The following is a 14,706-nucleotide window of genomic DNA, read 5'->3' as shown; positions in this document are numbered from 1 at the left end:
CACAGGTTCAGTTAGTCAGACCTGGCAGACACACCTGTGTCAGAGTGAAGGAGCTATTAATGACTCATGTGTCATTGTGCGATTTTTAAATGGTTGTGTTCACATTATGATTGTGTGTGTTTGGCTGCTCCAAACTGAAATATTTCCACAGCTGTTGGACAAATTGTCATTTACAGGTTTACAGCAGACTGATCATCTCCATCTGCTTCTTTCTTTCACATGAGATTTTGAATTTAAGATGAACTTTTGACTCCACTCTCCATCTTCAGCGGGTCCAGACAGACATTTAATGTTCTGTTCCTGCGACTTTGTTCTGTAGAAACCCAGTCTGGAGGAATCTCATTAACACCAGTGATGCCGGTGGCCGACACAGATTGGGTTTTTCTTCCCTGCAGGTTTTTTTTTTTTTATCATCCCTCCCAAAAAAATATTAACAATCTGAGCTCTGCACTTGTAATAATTACATATCCAGTCATGTTCACAGCGCTGATGTGTTGTGTGTAGCCATTCATAAACACACACACACACACACACACACAAAATGTGTTCGTAAAGACCTGAAAAATGAGAATGAAGGTTTGCTGCCTTGAGTCACATCTGAATTACATCTCAGTTTTAATGGATTTCACGCCGCTGTGTTTGCTCAATGCTCGAAACATTCATATCGAAAATGCAGAACCCAATTACACGTCTGGCCCAGAGATATGCGTGATGGATCCTTTCATAAGCTTTTACAGCTCGCAGAGTCTGAATGGAGTCGCTGTGAGTTGTCTGCAGCATTAATGGGATTTATAAACGCAGGAGTGTTTCACGAGGTTTCAGCTGATTCTCGCATTCAGCTGAAGAAATGCAGAAGTAGGTGAGATTTTATGGCAAATTAAAAAAATGTAAACAGATTCAGTTTATTATCACATCCAGGCAGAAACACTTCGGAGCGTCTGAAGCAATGATGCGATTTGTTCTCTGGATTAGAAGACACATGATCCAAAAATCCCAAATTTAAAGCAACTACAAGGAGCTTTTATATTTTAAATTCCGGTGCCCCCTGTGGATAAAAGCGGTACTGCGTCCACTGATCTTGATCTGACTGCATTTGTTTTGAAAGCAAGTGAAAGAAAAAGGCAGCATATTTTTAATATTAAGTCCTTTTTTTGAACAAAGCTGTTTGCAGGATGCAAAGTGACGAGGTTACGTTTCTGTTTCCATCTCTGAAAGTTTAATATGAAGACGGTGAATCTCCACATTTCATCCTCAGCACACAAAATAGTTCTTATTTTATGATTTATCCGACTCTGATAAGTCTGAATCTGAACTTGTGACAGGCGTTTAGAAATAAATATAATAAGTAGAAATGGCCAACCTTCTCTCTTCGTCAGTATTAAATTATGATTGTTTCATAAACAGTTGAATGTTTAATTTTACGTGATTTTTGTTTTTACAATTGTTAATTTTTTTTCCTGTAGATGCTGGTTATATTCCACATCACATCTGTGTGAGACTATCAGGAAAACAGGAGAAGAAGGAGAAAAACATGGAGGTGTGTTTGAATGTTGTGAGTTTGGATGATCAGTCACACCCGTCGGACCTGATGAAGATCCAAACGTCGTCTTCATTAAACTTCCAAGTGTTCAGGCAGTAACTTCTTTTCATGATTGAAATGTCCTGTGTTGTGTGAAGCTCTTTGTCACATCAGTTCTCAAATGCTTTAAATATAAAGATCATTCTGATTATTTCCGATTTATCTGCATAAATCATTTGATTTATATTTTCATTCACAGGTGACACAAACATATAAGATGCTGTAATCAAAGAACAGTTTGTAGATGAAACTGTGGTTGGAAAAATACCTATATTTACATGAAATCTCTTCTATTGTGACAATTTAAGCGCGATTTTCTCTTTCTCTTTTCATTTATTTGATTTTTCTCTGTCCGCGAATTTGTAATTTGTCATTTTCTTCTTCATCATCCAGCTGTTGAGCAACAAAAGCCATAAAACTTGATCAAACCCTCAGTGTTGTCGATACGTAACGTACAAACCTTCACGTCCAGTATCGAGCAGCTTCACTCACCAGGGAGAGAAATCAACAGTATGGATGAAAACGTGTTGAGTGAAATAATGAGTCCAGTGTTCTGGTGCGTTACTGATCCATGTATGACATTAACAGAACCTTATCACAGCGTGCAGTAATTACCTTCGTGTAATTAAACAGCACAGTTTATAAACCCTGTAATCACATTTTCACAGTTCAGCTTTGCACAAACGTTTCAGTCACAGTGAAGTTAGATTCATATATCAGGAATTAGAATGAATAAGAATTAGATTCTCTGACCCTGTTTGAGTCAGTTCGCAGCCTCAGATCCAAAGTCGAAGCTCAAAACTGCGACCAGATCGATCAGCCACTTGTTTTAAATCTCTTCTTATAACAAACTTTTGTAAAATTGCTTTTTTTTCAACTGATTTTCCATCTTTCCATCGTTCAGCGTCTATTTTCTGCTTTTAATTCCTCTGCTGTCGTCTTCTGATTGATTTTATTCTTTTATTTATTTCTATTTCTGGATTACTTTTCTTCTCTTTCTTTTGCTCTCATCACTTTTGTTCCTTTTGCTTGTGATGACTCATATCGACTTGTGTTTTTTTGACATGTTCTGTTCTGTCTTCTTGTTTTAACCTCGTGTTCAGCTCGGCTGTTGTTGTTTATATTCTGTGATATCGTCTTCCTGAGTTTTCTGCGTCTGCCTGTTTTATCGAAGCACTTTGCAAACTCTGCTGTCAAATAAAGTGTATTATCATCTATAATGGCGGCCCACACGTGATCACTAGCTTTCTAGAAATAGTTTAAGCATTTAAGCAACTCATCAACATCTTTATATTAACAATCTTCCACAGCTTCCATTTGCCAGGAGATGAGTTTTCTTTTCTCTGCAGAGACGTCGGGCGCAGTCAGTGTCTAGCTGCTGAACGTAGCGGAGCATCAAGCAGCTAAAGATCCAGATATTTCCCCGAGGAGACGATGGAGGCCGACACTGAGTTTACATCCATCAGGCTGACACGACTCCAGATGAATGATCACGCTGCTCTCGTGCTGACTGCCCGAAGTGTGAGTCGCCATTTAATGTTTTTTAAGGTGATAACATGACAGAGAAGGTGGAGCCAGATGTAGTCGAAGGCAGGCGGGAAGATCGATGGAGGAAACAAGGAAGTGCGAATAAACAGGCGACGGCAGGATCAGGGGAACAGAACAGATGACCGACCTGAAGACTGGATTAAAATATAAAGTAAACTAAGATGATGTGTGAGGTGGAGAAACACTGTGAACAGGGATAATGAAGGTGGTGCAGCCCAGGTGACGCCGAGGGAGAAACCACAAAACCAGAACACAAAAACATTTCTATACAACAACATTATTATAACATGTTGAAAGGTTCCCAGTAAAAGAGACACTTACAAAACAACTTGGAAACTGTTTGATATCACAGCTGATACAGAGCAGATCTCTGTTTCCTCCGGACGAACACACAGTCCAGCTCCAGCACATTTCAGACACAAGGAAACTCAAAGTGCTTTACAGCTGCACACAAATTACATTAAGAGACATAAAAATTGCATTCAAAAACAAGTGAAAACATTAAAAAAAAAACAAAACATTAAAACAAGTAAACAAGAAATAAGACTGTAGAATAAAAGTCACAATGCAGTTCAAAGACTTGAAATTGCTTCAGTTAAAAGCAATTAAACAAAGATCTACGTCTTGTTTAGATGAGTTATATTAAACGTAAAGCTCTGTACCATAATGTATCTGATGCCTCGGACATAATCAAACACAGTCTTTGTCTTTGAAGCTCATTTTTATCCCTCATCATCATCTTCATCTTCATCAGGTAAGCAGTTCGTAATCATGCTGTTAACGTGAGCGTGCAGCTCATTTGGGGGTTTTAGCAAATCTCTAATCAATACGTAAAGTAATCCAGTCAGACTGGAGGGCAGCGGCAGAGAGCATCACTCACACAGATCCATTTCATCACAGGGTTAAAGGTTAACAGCTGACTCTTCAAACGTCACCTCTGGGCGCTCGCTGAGCGACTCCGAGCTGCGTGAGGCTGCCGCTCGTCACATTAAACAGCAGGACAAAGTAAAGCGAGCGCTCTTACAGTAATTGCTCTCACATCTCATCTGTCTCCAGGGAAACATTAAAGTTTACTGTCTGTCTGCAGCAAAGGAAACCGTCAGTGATCAATATTCACGCACATCTACTGTTGGCTCCTGATCTGTGACTTTACAGGAATCATGTTAATGGTCTGCAGGGACAAACATGATTTCAGTCGTTTGTGTTCTTCACATGCGACTAGCTGCCTTTCTTTTATTCTCATGATCTAGTTTGGTACACTGTCCTTAACCAGGGCGTATTCAGGAAACAAGATCCCGTCTGAGCCGTCACACGGAGCTCTCTGCTCTGTGTGGCTGTTTGTACAAACACAGGAGCACTTTGTGGCTTCCAGCAGGTCGGGATCAACAAAGGCAGAGAGCTCAGGTGAGCTCAGGTGAGCTCAGGTGAGCTCAGGTGAGTCTGCACGTGGAGTCCAAAGACTGAAATGAAACAGGAACGAGTGGTCAGAAATAAAAACGTATGACTGTGTATGAGATGTTTCTAATAGCGTGCTGAAAGAGGTGCAAAGGTTTTCAGTGCTCATCAAATATTTACACAGTTCCCACATTAAAGTGAAATTATGAACCCTCTGGAAGAAGTGAAATACATTATTCCTCTTGCTAATGAAAAGATGAATTCATAAGAAATAAAGGGACCATTTATCAGCTCAATACCCTCAAGAGTTCTGGCAGAAAAGCAGGATCCTTCTGGCTCATACTACCAGAAATGCAAAGGGAAGATGCTTGAAGAAAAGATGGAGGCAAAGCGTTGTGAGAGTGTGCTGACGTATTATTGAACACACAGCAAAACACGACCCAACTGCAGAGAGTGAAAATAGTGGAACAAAAGGCAATCGTTTAAAAAAGCGGATCAAAAAAACCCAAAACCAAACCAAACAAAGCGCCGGGAACTGAGATGCAGATGAAACACGATGAACAAACAAACAGGAGTCTGACAGGTGACGCTCATCAGGACAATCAACTGAATATAAGACAAACATGAAACATGAGGATGAACCTGACGAAACAAAGAACAGAATCCCAACATCGTGACAGACTCTCACATACTGACTGAGTCAGAGACGTAAAGTGTTCATCATCAGCGTGACGAATATTGTTGTTTATGAAACCTTCTTTTCTGCAACAGGCAAAAAAACAAACAAGCTCCGGTGAAGCAGAACTGAACAATGGAGACACTTTTCATTCACTATTGACTTGTTTTTATTACATCCTAAATTGCTGCAGGCGTCGGACGACAGAAACATTACGCTGCTGTTCGTCTCCTATCTGCTCCTCAAAGCCAAAAGCAGCCAAACGAACTTTAAATGAGCTCTTCAGCCTTTTATGGTTCTGAGGACTCCCGGGAGAAAATGAAAAGCATGTATCAGCTGGCTGCAGGCCACATCCACCGGCACGCTGGACTTGCTCTTTCTTGTTTTTATTATAAAGCGTGGCTTTTGTCACAGCTGGATGCTTTGCTTTCATTTGTCACAGTCAGCGGCGACAAACACTGTGACTGAAACTATATTTAATACAAGAGGTGGGTACATGTGAGCAGCAGCAGGGAGCCTGCAGACTCTGACGGAGGCAGGAGTCAAAACTTAAAGAAAGGTCGGTTTGTAAAAAAAAAAAAAAGGTTTCTGAAACAAAAGATTTTCATCGTCCGGAGATGTTTTGCTCTCCTGCTGACAGAGACTTGTTTGTATGTGTTGTAGGTGAACTCGTCCGTATTATGTTTGGATCTGATAACACACACGACAGCAGCGATTCAGCTGAAGCTTTTCCATCAACTATCAAAAGCAAAATAGAAACTATGACATTAGTTTGGTGCAGCAGCAGATTTCAGAGCATGGATTTAATCACCATCTCTGCAAGACTCTCAGCATCTTTTAGCTTGTTGTTTTTGTGTTTTACAGCACAGTCTCTCTCTGGTTTGGTCTCATGCTGTGACTATAATATCTAATCTTGTGGCTCTTCTAGATTTTCCAGAATAAAAGTCAAACGAGTACTCACTGGTGTTTGTGATGCTCAAAAAATAAACATATGCACCTTTTCAAAGCAGCTAATTTCACAATAGAAGGTTATGGGAAAAGTTTTCTTTTTTGGCCTCAGTACATCACTCGACGATGTAACTCCACAGTTTGGACACTATAAAATTGCCCGGCGCTCTTTCTGGGAGCTTGTGGCGTTCGGTGCATTAAGGGGTTCAGTTAAGACAAACAGCCGAGGGATTCTGACATTCAGCCAAAATAAAAAAGAAAGCGAGTGCCACATGTCTCCTGAATGTTTCTGCAGCTTGTTCTTCTTCTTTTTCTGTTGTATGGTGGTTGGCAGTCAGTGATAAGAGAGCGTTACCACCACCTACTATAACAGAGCGAGAACAAAAAGAAACAGAATCGATTTAAGAGGCGCTGGATTATTAACAAGATATCAATAATTCATTTTTTGATTGTCACAGTTATCAGCCACATGCCTGCTTTCAGTCAGAAATGATTGTTCGTGTCCACAGAAGAACAGAAGAAGAGCAGGCAGGTGAACCTGAACAGTGACTTTGTGTTGAGAGAAAAGATATTATATGAAATTATTACTGATAAGTCTTCAGTCACTGTGAAAAGCTCTCACCTGCAAAGTATTGTCCATCCAGCCGAGTACACTTCATGTATTCAGGCTTCAGCGCTGTACAAACAAATACAACACAAACAACCTTTGCATAACACATCACACATGACGGCGCGTGAAGTCGACACACCCTGTTCACAATGAAAAAACACTCTTCACCGGTGAACTGTGTAGAAAACTGCTTTGTTATTAGTGAGTTATTAGTGTTGAATGGGGGAGTAAAGCAGCTGTCACACGATGTTTGACATCCTTTAACATCCGTTTTTACAGGATGTTAAAGTAATATGGGTATCTACTTAAGCTAGCATGCTAACCAGCTAGCACCAGGCCTGAAAACCTCAGTGAAAAGGTCCAGTGGTAGCGATAGCACCGACTCTCTGGCTAACTGCACGGCTAGCTGTGGCTACAGTCATAAATAGATACAGTTAGCAGCAGTTAGCTACTCTGGTGACATGCTGCTACTATTTGTTTGGTGTATGAGTTAGTATGTCGTACCTTTTAGTGGTTTTATGGATCATTTTATTCGAAGCCATTATTATAAAAGAGGAGACTGACAGACGACAAGAAGGTAAAATAAAATTCCAGCGAACAGATGGAAGTGTGTGTTGACACCAGGATTTATTCGTGTGAATTAACAGCTGCAAAGATCTTGTATCATCCCTGAAACTGAGCAGAAATATCAGCAACATGGATGAAGAAGCTCCTATAAATAAATAATGAACTCTGAGAAAAAACCAAGATAGATATAAGTTGATAAATGTCTTTATTGAACATGAAACATTAACATGCAACAACAGTAAATGGTCAGAAATACAAAAAAACCCCATGCTCATCCTCAGGCAACGATGCATAACAGATATAAATAATGAAATCGGAGGCGTGGCGTCGGTCTGTGACAGTCTGTGGAAGCTGCTGAGCCTTCGTGAAGGATGTCGGCTGTCCTGCAGAAGTGACGCTGTGATTGTGAAAAAGGATAAAAAAGCTCCTCAGATGCACTTCAGCAGGTAGGAGTTGCAGTTGGCTCCTCGGCCGCAGTCGCACAGCTTCCCGATGCGAGGCCCGAACTTCATGGCGCAGCGGTCGCCCATCCCACACTGAGGGCAGATAAACAGTTCATCACAGACGGTCACATACTTTTCTTTTAATGAGGCTGTGAAAAGACTGAAACTTCATCGCTGAGAGGAATCCATTAGAAAAACACAGAAATGCATGAAGAGAACACGACCACGGGCCTTTCCACCGACTCATTAGCTTTGATTGATCGTCCTCGTTGACTTTTAATTCTTCTGATTTAAGTGACACGAGATGAACGAGGGTGAGATTTAATCACTCCAGCATCTCTCAGTGAAATAATTAAATCCTGCTCACAAGCTGATCCTGTGTTATTTTCTCAGTTTCACAGGGAACAGGGGGAATTAAAGGGTTTTTTTTATGTAGCTTTTCAGCTAATTAGCGTTGAGCAGCAATCTTGATTAGTCTGTAATTAAACAGAGTAAAAGACTGTTGTTGGCATTTTCTTGTTATCTTTTAATTACTGGCAGGTTTCTCTGCTAACTGGTTTAATTAATTAGCAGAGGAGTGATGGAGAGAACACACGTGAACGAGTGTTAATCACTCTGTTACACATTTATTTCACTACAGGGCCGTGGTGGAATGTAACTAGGTACATTTAGCTACATGTACTTTACATTTCAGAGCGAAACATTCTATTTATTTGATCGTTTAATTCCCAGTTACTTTACAGATTCACATTATCAAGACAAAATGTTGTAAACAAATAAATCATGATGCAGATTAAGCAGCCCTGCAGCATAAGAGTGATATATTTATATCTGTTGAGTACATCTACTTTATAAATCAGAGAGAATAAAGTCAAATTCACCAGCTGGATGCTTCCTCTCTTCTCGGTGGAGCCGGTCCGACTGTGCATCCTGCCCAGCAGAGCCTCCAACGCCTCCACCTGCTCAGAGAAGAGAAGAGTGTGAATGAGAGGAGGAACACCTGCAGTCAGAACCACCGGATCTTCACAAGCTGTTTGAAAAATAACTGATAAAACATCTGAGATGGCAGATACAAACTGTCCAGGTTAAAATACAATTTGATAATCAATGGAGATTCTCTTAATATTCTCCGTCATATGAATGGAATATGAAGAAAATGTCTCCACTAGAAGTTCAAACTGATGACTGACAGCTTTTCATGGCTGCTGCTGATGAGATAACTCTGATTTTTCATTTTGAAGTTGCTGAGCTGTCGTTTGTTATCAGCTGAGGTTAGGAGAGGCTCACTGAGTAAAGATGATAAGATCTGCTCTGTTTTCTCTCCTCTCTGAAGGTCCACACAGCAGAACCATCTTCTTCTTCTTCTTCTTCTTCTTCTTCTTCTTCTTCTTCTTCTTCCTCTTCTTCTTGTTATCCGCACTTGTTAAGTTAATAAAAGCAATTTGACCGCGGCCCTATTTTGCAGCTAGATTTCCCCGATTCTGATACGTAGCCGATGATAAATGTACCGATATCGGTCCGATAATTCATCACATCGATACGTATCGTGCATCCCTACAGTATGGCGTTCTGCAGGTTGGAGCAGGGATCGGCTGTGCAGCGGTCAGGAGGTTGATTTGTGTTGAAAGTTGGGTGAATAAATTCTGACGCCTCTTTAACACGATGACATTTTCAGGAAAACTTCAGACGTGACGAGATTTTAAAGACCAAACAAACTAAAGTTAGTTTAATGTCAAATCTGTTTCACAAAAATGTTTTTCTTTCCAATTTGTTTGTGTTTCTTTTAGGATAAACTAAATAAAATAAAGATATGAGACATGTGTTTATTAAATAAAATCCATTTGAAAGATGAAAGATGATTCACGTTTATTACTGAAATTCTGTGTATTTTTTTTTTATGACCTCAGACGTTTAAAATCATCTTGCAACAGGAAAAGGATGCACATGTCTCCACACAAACACAAACACAAACACAAACACAAACACAAACACAAACACAAACCAAGAACAAAACAGATGTTACTAAGAATGAAACCTTTATTCATCCTGCAGAACAAAGATGTTCAGTGTTTCCAAAGTTTAAGTGAAGACCCCTGAACACAGATACTGATGGATAACAGACTGACAGGTACTGACCAGGTCTCTGTCTGCAGCTGGTTCCGGTTTGTCCGCTCCAAAGTCCTCCGCGGACACTTCCTGGGACGTCTGTCCGTCACACAGGACGCACAGCAGGCCGACGAGCAGCAGCCCGCGGAGCAGCCCGGAGCTATCCATGGTGCTGGAGGAGGAGGAGGTGGAGGAGGAGGAGGAGGAGGCAGCAGGTCAGGAGTGGAGGAGCAGAGGGTCGCAGCAGGTCCACAGGAGATTCTCCCTCCACCCACCGGACCTCCTCCGCTCTTATATGGACTCATGAAGCCCCGCCCGGGAGGAGACCGGGCCGCTGCGGGAGGGAACATGCGGGAGGGTGACGGCTGTGTGCGGGGACGTCAGGCTGCAGGACTCACTCCCAGTTTCTATAGATGATATAGAATATATGAATAAAAACAACTTATAAAGAGTCAGAACAGGAAAGTGCACACAGAAAGTAAAAGTTACTACAACCAACAAGGTCCCAGTGACTCACCTGGAGACTTTTCCCTCCGTCACTACAGGTGTTTGATCCAGACCAGCACGTTGTTCTGACTCCGACCAGGTGGTCCGTGTGCCTGAACCTGATCAGAGCATCAGAACTTAAACTAACATTATTATTTAATTTGAATTTTGATTCTGAACAAATTATTACGAGCAGGAAACAACTTCAAGTGGAGAAAACAACGAACATAAAGAGAGTAATGTTTATTTTATTTTATTTGTATTCTATTCTATTCTATTCCATCTTTGTTTTATTTTATTTCATTTTATTTCATTTTTATTTGCTTGTCTTTTAAATTCTATTTCATTTCATTTTTATTTTATTTTAATTTGGTCATTTTCCAATTTATAGAAAGACAGTTACTCTTGTAACAGGTTATTAAATGCTTATTAAGATTGTTTTGACTACAGAAGTGTTAATAACAGAATCATGAACATGTTTATTGTTACATTAAAGACATTTATAAGCACTTTGCAGTGGCTCAGGTTCAGTTCAGTCTTCTGTGATTGAACTAAAGGTTAAATCCAATTAAAATAATATCTTATAAAACTATTAATAAGCATATAATATGTTTGTTTTTATAATGTTTGTGTTTATAAAAGTGAAAAACCAATAAAAAGAAAATAAATAAGTGGATAATAAAGTGTTTATCATAAGGATTTCTTCTCTGCTTCTACTGGCTAATAAATACATAATATAAAGTATGAATGAATCTTAATAAAGCGTAGTAAACTATATGTAAGTTAAACTCAATAAATATGTTTGTAATGTTCTTTTAAACAGTTTTAAGAAATTCACCAGGCTGATATTAAAGGAGCAATCTGCAGTTTTGGGGGAGACATTTTAGGAAGATCAAGTTGTTTAAATCTAACCAAATTAAATAATCAAATTCTTTTTGTTTTCATGACTGAATAAACAAACTGACCTGAAAGGACAAAACAGTTTATAATGTTTTACTTTGTTTATATGTGGCGGACCCTGCCACGTAAATACGTCCGTGAGGAGTTTTAAAGGTCTTATTATCTATTAACTCCTGTTTAGTTAAAGGATCCTAATATAAAATGCTGCTGTCAGTTTTCCTGTGAAGTAAAACCACCAATAAAAACATGAACTGCGGTTTGTCTTCAGATTATATTAAAGATATTAAAGTATCGCTGTGTTTAGTCACTGACATATAAATGACCTCACGTGACAGTAAACAAGCTCATAAACTCGCCTCTGTGAAGTGAAATTGATTTTGTTGGCTCACGTCTTTGCCGTCGGGTACAGCGAGAGTTTAAACCGCCGCAGACTTGACTGATCGTCCGAGCCGCCGTGATAATTGCTAACATCTGTCTTTAAATGCAGCACAAAGAAAAGCTCATCGCCGCTGTGAGAGTGACACAAACATACCAGAGTACTTCCTTTTTATTTTGTAGTTCTGACCCGGCTACTGCACACGTGTCTGTTTCCTGCAGGATCATATTTTAAATCCCATATTATGATGATTTAAAGAGTTTAAGAAAAGCAAAGACTGCAGGAAGAAGTCGTCCTCCGTCTGATCTGACATCATGAATCCACATGTAAGATGAGGAAACGTCTCGTGGGTGAATGTTAAAGTTTTCAGAACTGTGGTCGTAGTTCCAGTTTTTGTGGTCTTGCAAAAGAGAAACAACTGTATGAAAGCTGCTGACGAGGCTCACGGGACACCGATCAGAGGCGACAGTGGCTCAAGTCTCAGTGGCTGTTCTGGGGGGCCAACAGGGGCCAACAGGGGCCAACAGGGGCCAGTGGCCTTGTACCACTCAGTCTGGACCCCCTTGTGGACAAAGAGTCTGCATCAATAATAAAATGACAGATTTCTTGCAATGATTTTGTACTGAAAGGCAGAAATAAAGTGTCTCAGCAGTTTACTACCCAATTAAAAATGTTGAAATTGTAAACATTGTTTTAAGTCCCATTTATCGCTTGTCTGAATGAAGGATTTGTCTTATTGCCCCCCCCCCCCAATTAAAACTGGTCTAGATGCGACACTGTCTACTCTGTAACACAGTGTGGCTGGTCCACCTCCAGTTAAAGGTTCAGAACAAGGCAGCAAACCTTTAAACTCGCCTCATACAGCTGCAGGCCGCTCGCTCTGACGTCTCTGCACACATTAATGCATGTGTGAAGGTTCTGTTCATTAACTAGAACAAAGCAAAACCTGTTTCTGAGTCAGTGTGTTCAGCTCGACGTCTCCTGTGATGCTGCTGCTTCATAATGAAAGCTGTTAAATGACTGAATAACAGGGGAGGAGTTTAGTGTGAGGAAGTCACAGGAAAACATGAAACGTGTTTCTATCTGAATTAGCTGGAGCCACTTTGTTAGCGGTGATTCTTCGTGGTTGCAGGAGCGTCGCTGGTCCAGCTGTGGTGGGCGGAGCCAGGCGGGCAGATGTGGTGGAAACACGACATATTTAGTTCTGAAAATCAAACACAGAATTTTATTATTTATTCTATAAATGAGGCGATAATACTAACTCAGACATGTTTATTTCTCTCCATCAGTGAATAAACAAGCTGTTCTCAGATGAAACACTGTGTGGAGGTAGAAAGGTGGCGGGGTCCGCCACATGTAAACAAGGTAAAGCAGTATGAACTGTGTTTGTTTATTCAGTTTTCTCTTCTGATAAAAAATATCTTGCTCCTTAATAAAGTATTTCTTCTTCTTCTTCTAATAAGTTTTTGAACAGGACATTACATCCTGACCACATGAGCGCTCAGCGTCCCTCTGCAGGTCCCCGGGCCTCAGGTTGGCCCCCCCCCGGCCCTCGGTGGGCAGCAGGGGGCGCTGCGGCCGAGCTGTTTCCTCAACATACTTCAGGATTAGGAAGAACACACCCAGTGACATCAGTGAGTTCTGAAGAAGAAGAAAAAGTGTGAGTTCAGACTGCAGAGGAGGAAGAAGAGGGCCGGAAGGTCCTGCCCCGGGTTGCTTCGATTCTGACTGTGGGTTTTTTTTTTTTCACAGCTCCGGAAAGTTCTGGAACCAACCCGTCCGGACCGCGCGTAAAGTTTTCTCCGAGAGACGCGTTTTCTCAGCAGAGGATGTCAACTTCAGACGACACAGACGGGCTCCGGCCGAGATATGGCTGTAAGTTGAGACTTTTCTCTGCTCACCTGGAGCTGCCGGGGGGTTTCCTCTCTGCTCAGAGGCTCCTGGGCAGCTCCGGGACCTCAGCTCGGCTCAGATCCTGCTCCTGCAAGACGCCCCCGAACTTCAGAAAAAAAAGTCTGAGTAGATTTGTAGAAAGCGCTCTCAGCCTGCTGGGGCTCTTATTTGTGACAGCATGCTTACAGCTTAATTATGACTTCCGCGTTGTTCTAGTAGTTTAGCGCAGAGAGCGGAGGGAGGAGGCCTGCGCTCTCTGCGCTCTCTGCGCTTTATTCTCTGCGCTCATGTCAGCTCATCCTGTCCATATGGTGACTTGTGAGACGTGTTAGAACAGGACACACTGTGACGAGTTTGTAAGTTTGAGATCTGAGACCTGAGACCTGAACCACCGCCCCTGGATGACTCACATGGAGCTTCTGCAGTGTTTAGGATCAGAGTTTGAAGTAAATGTCTCCATGGTTCATGTGGACTTTGCACAACACATGTTTAAACTCTTGTAATCCATCAGTTATGGAACCAGAAGGTGGTTTTGCTTTGCTGATATATTTTCATGAATCAGGCAGAAACTGGAGCCTCTCGCGGCTCCTTCAGTCTCAGTTTTTGTTGAGATCAGGCTTTACCTGTTGATGAAGTGGCCTGTGATCAACGGTCCCACCTCAGATCTGACAGGAGCCTGAAATGGGGCCTCTTTGTATCCCGCGCCCTCTGGTCCCCCATCCCCCCCTCGCTCCTCGCTCCATAATTGGGGGAAAGAAAAACCCTCTTCGGGGGGAAACTTTGCTCTGCAGGCAGAATCACGGCTCCACTCTCCCTCCGCTCTCGTGGGAATCGCCCCGTCAACTCCCCTGCATTGTTTTTTGTTTGCAGCGTATGAACAAGTGTGCTGTTGACAGACAAAAGCATGCCCACATCATACAGCCCAGAGCCATAATGAGCTCATGTGTTAACGGGCCACACAGATGACTCATAAATGAGGCAGTTTCCTTTGTAAAACACCTCAGTGTTGGGACGTTTGGAGAGGCCGGGGGAGCGGGATGGAAACTTTCCTCTCCTTGTGCAACCAGGAGGAAGTTAACAAACAGCTGGATGTACAGAATAATTCAGCGTTCATCCGTTCATCTCTCTGCTCTTAGAATAAAAGTCTAATTCTTTGTGTGTGTTTTTTTTGGGCTCCAG

General features: G+C 41.5%; 2 protein-coding genes across 3 annotated transcripts in view; one reads left to right on the top strand and one right to left on the bottom strand.

Annotated features, from left to right (window-relative positions):
- Positions 1 to 7,520: 7,520 nt before the first annotated feature.
- Positions 7,521 to 14,684, bottom strand: cartl (cocaine- and amphetamine-regulated transcript-like). 2 transcript variants are annotated; one of them, XM_037095023.1, is made up of 5 exons: positions 13,536 to 14,684; positions 10,390 to 10,477; positions 9,903 to 10,279; positions 8,648 to 8,725; positions 7,521 to 7,859 (listed from the first exon to the last, which is right to left on the bottom strand). In XM_037095023.1, the coding sequence occupies exons 3-5, from the start codon at positions 10,038 to 10,040 to the stop codon at positions 7,752 to 7,754; spliced, it is 324 nt and encodes a 107-aa protein (XP_036950918.1). In that variant the 5' UTR covers positions 10,041 to 10,279; positions 10,390 to 10,477; positions 13,536 to 14,684; the 3' UTR covers positions 7,521 to 7,751. The 2 variants fall into 2 exon arrangements, with proteins under 2 accessions (XP_036950918.1, XP_036950917.1); XM_037095022.1 differs by lacking the exon at positions 13,536 to 14,684 and adding an exon at positions 11,791 to 12,832.
- Positions 13,246 to 14,706, top strand: part of iqgap1 (IQ motif containing GTPase activating protein 1) — a 41,428-nt gene continuing 39,967 nt past the window's right edge. The window contains exons 1-2 of the mRNA XM_037095021.1: positions 13,246 to 13,294; positions 13,387 to 13,509. Of these exons, the coding sequence (XP_036950916.1) occupies positions 13,464 to 13,509 (46 nt within the window). The 5' untranslated portion in view covers positions 13,246 to 13,294; positions 13,387 to 13,463. The remainder of the gene's footprint in view (positions 13,295 to 13,386; positions 13,510 to 14,706) is intronic.

The sequence above is a fragment of the Acanthopagrus latus genome, chromosome 4, assembly GCF_904848185.1.
Source record: "Acanthopagrus latus isolate v.2019 chromosome 4, fAcaLat1.1, whole genome shotgun sequence".
Lineage (NCBI taxonomy): Eukaryota > Metazoa > Chordata > Actinopteri > Spariformes > Sparidae > Acanthopagrus > Acanthopagrus latus.
This window is presented reverse-complemented; position numbering and strand designations above follow the sequence as displayed.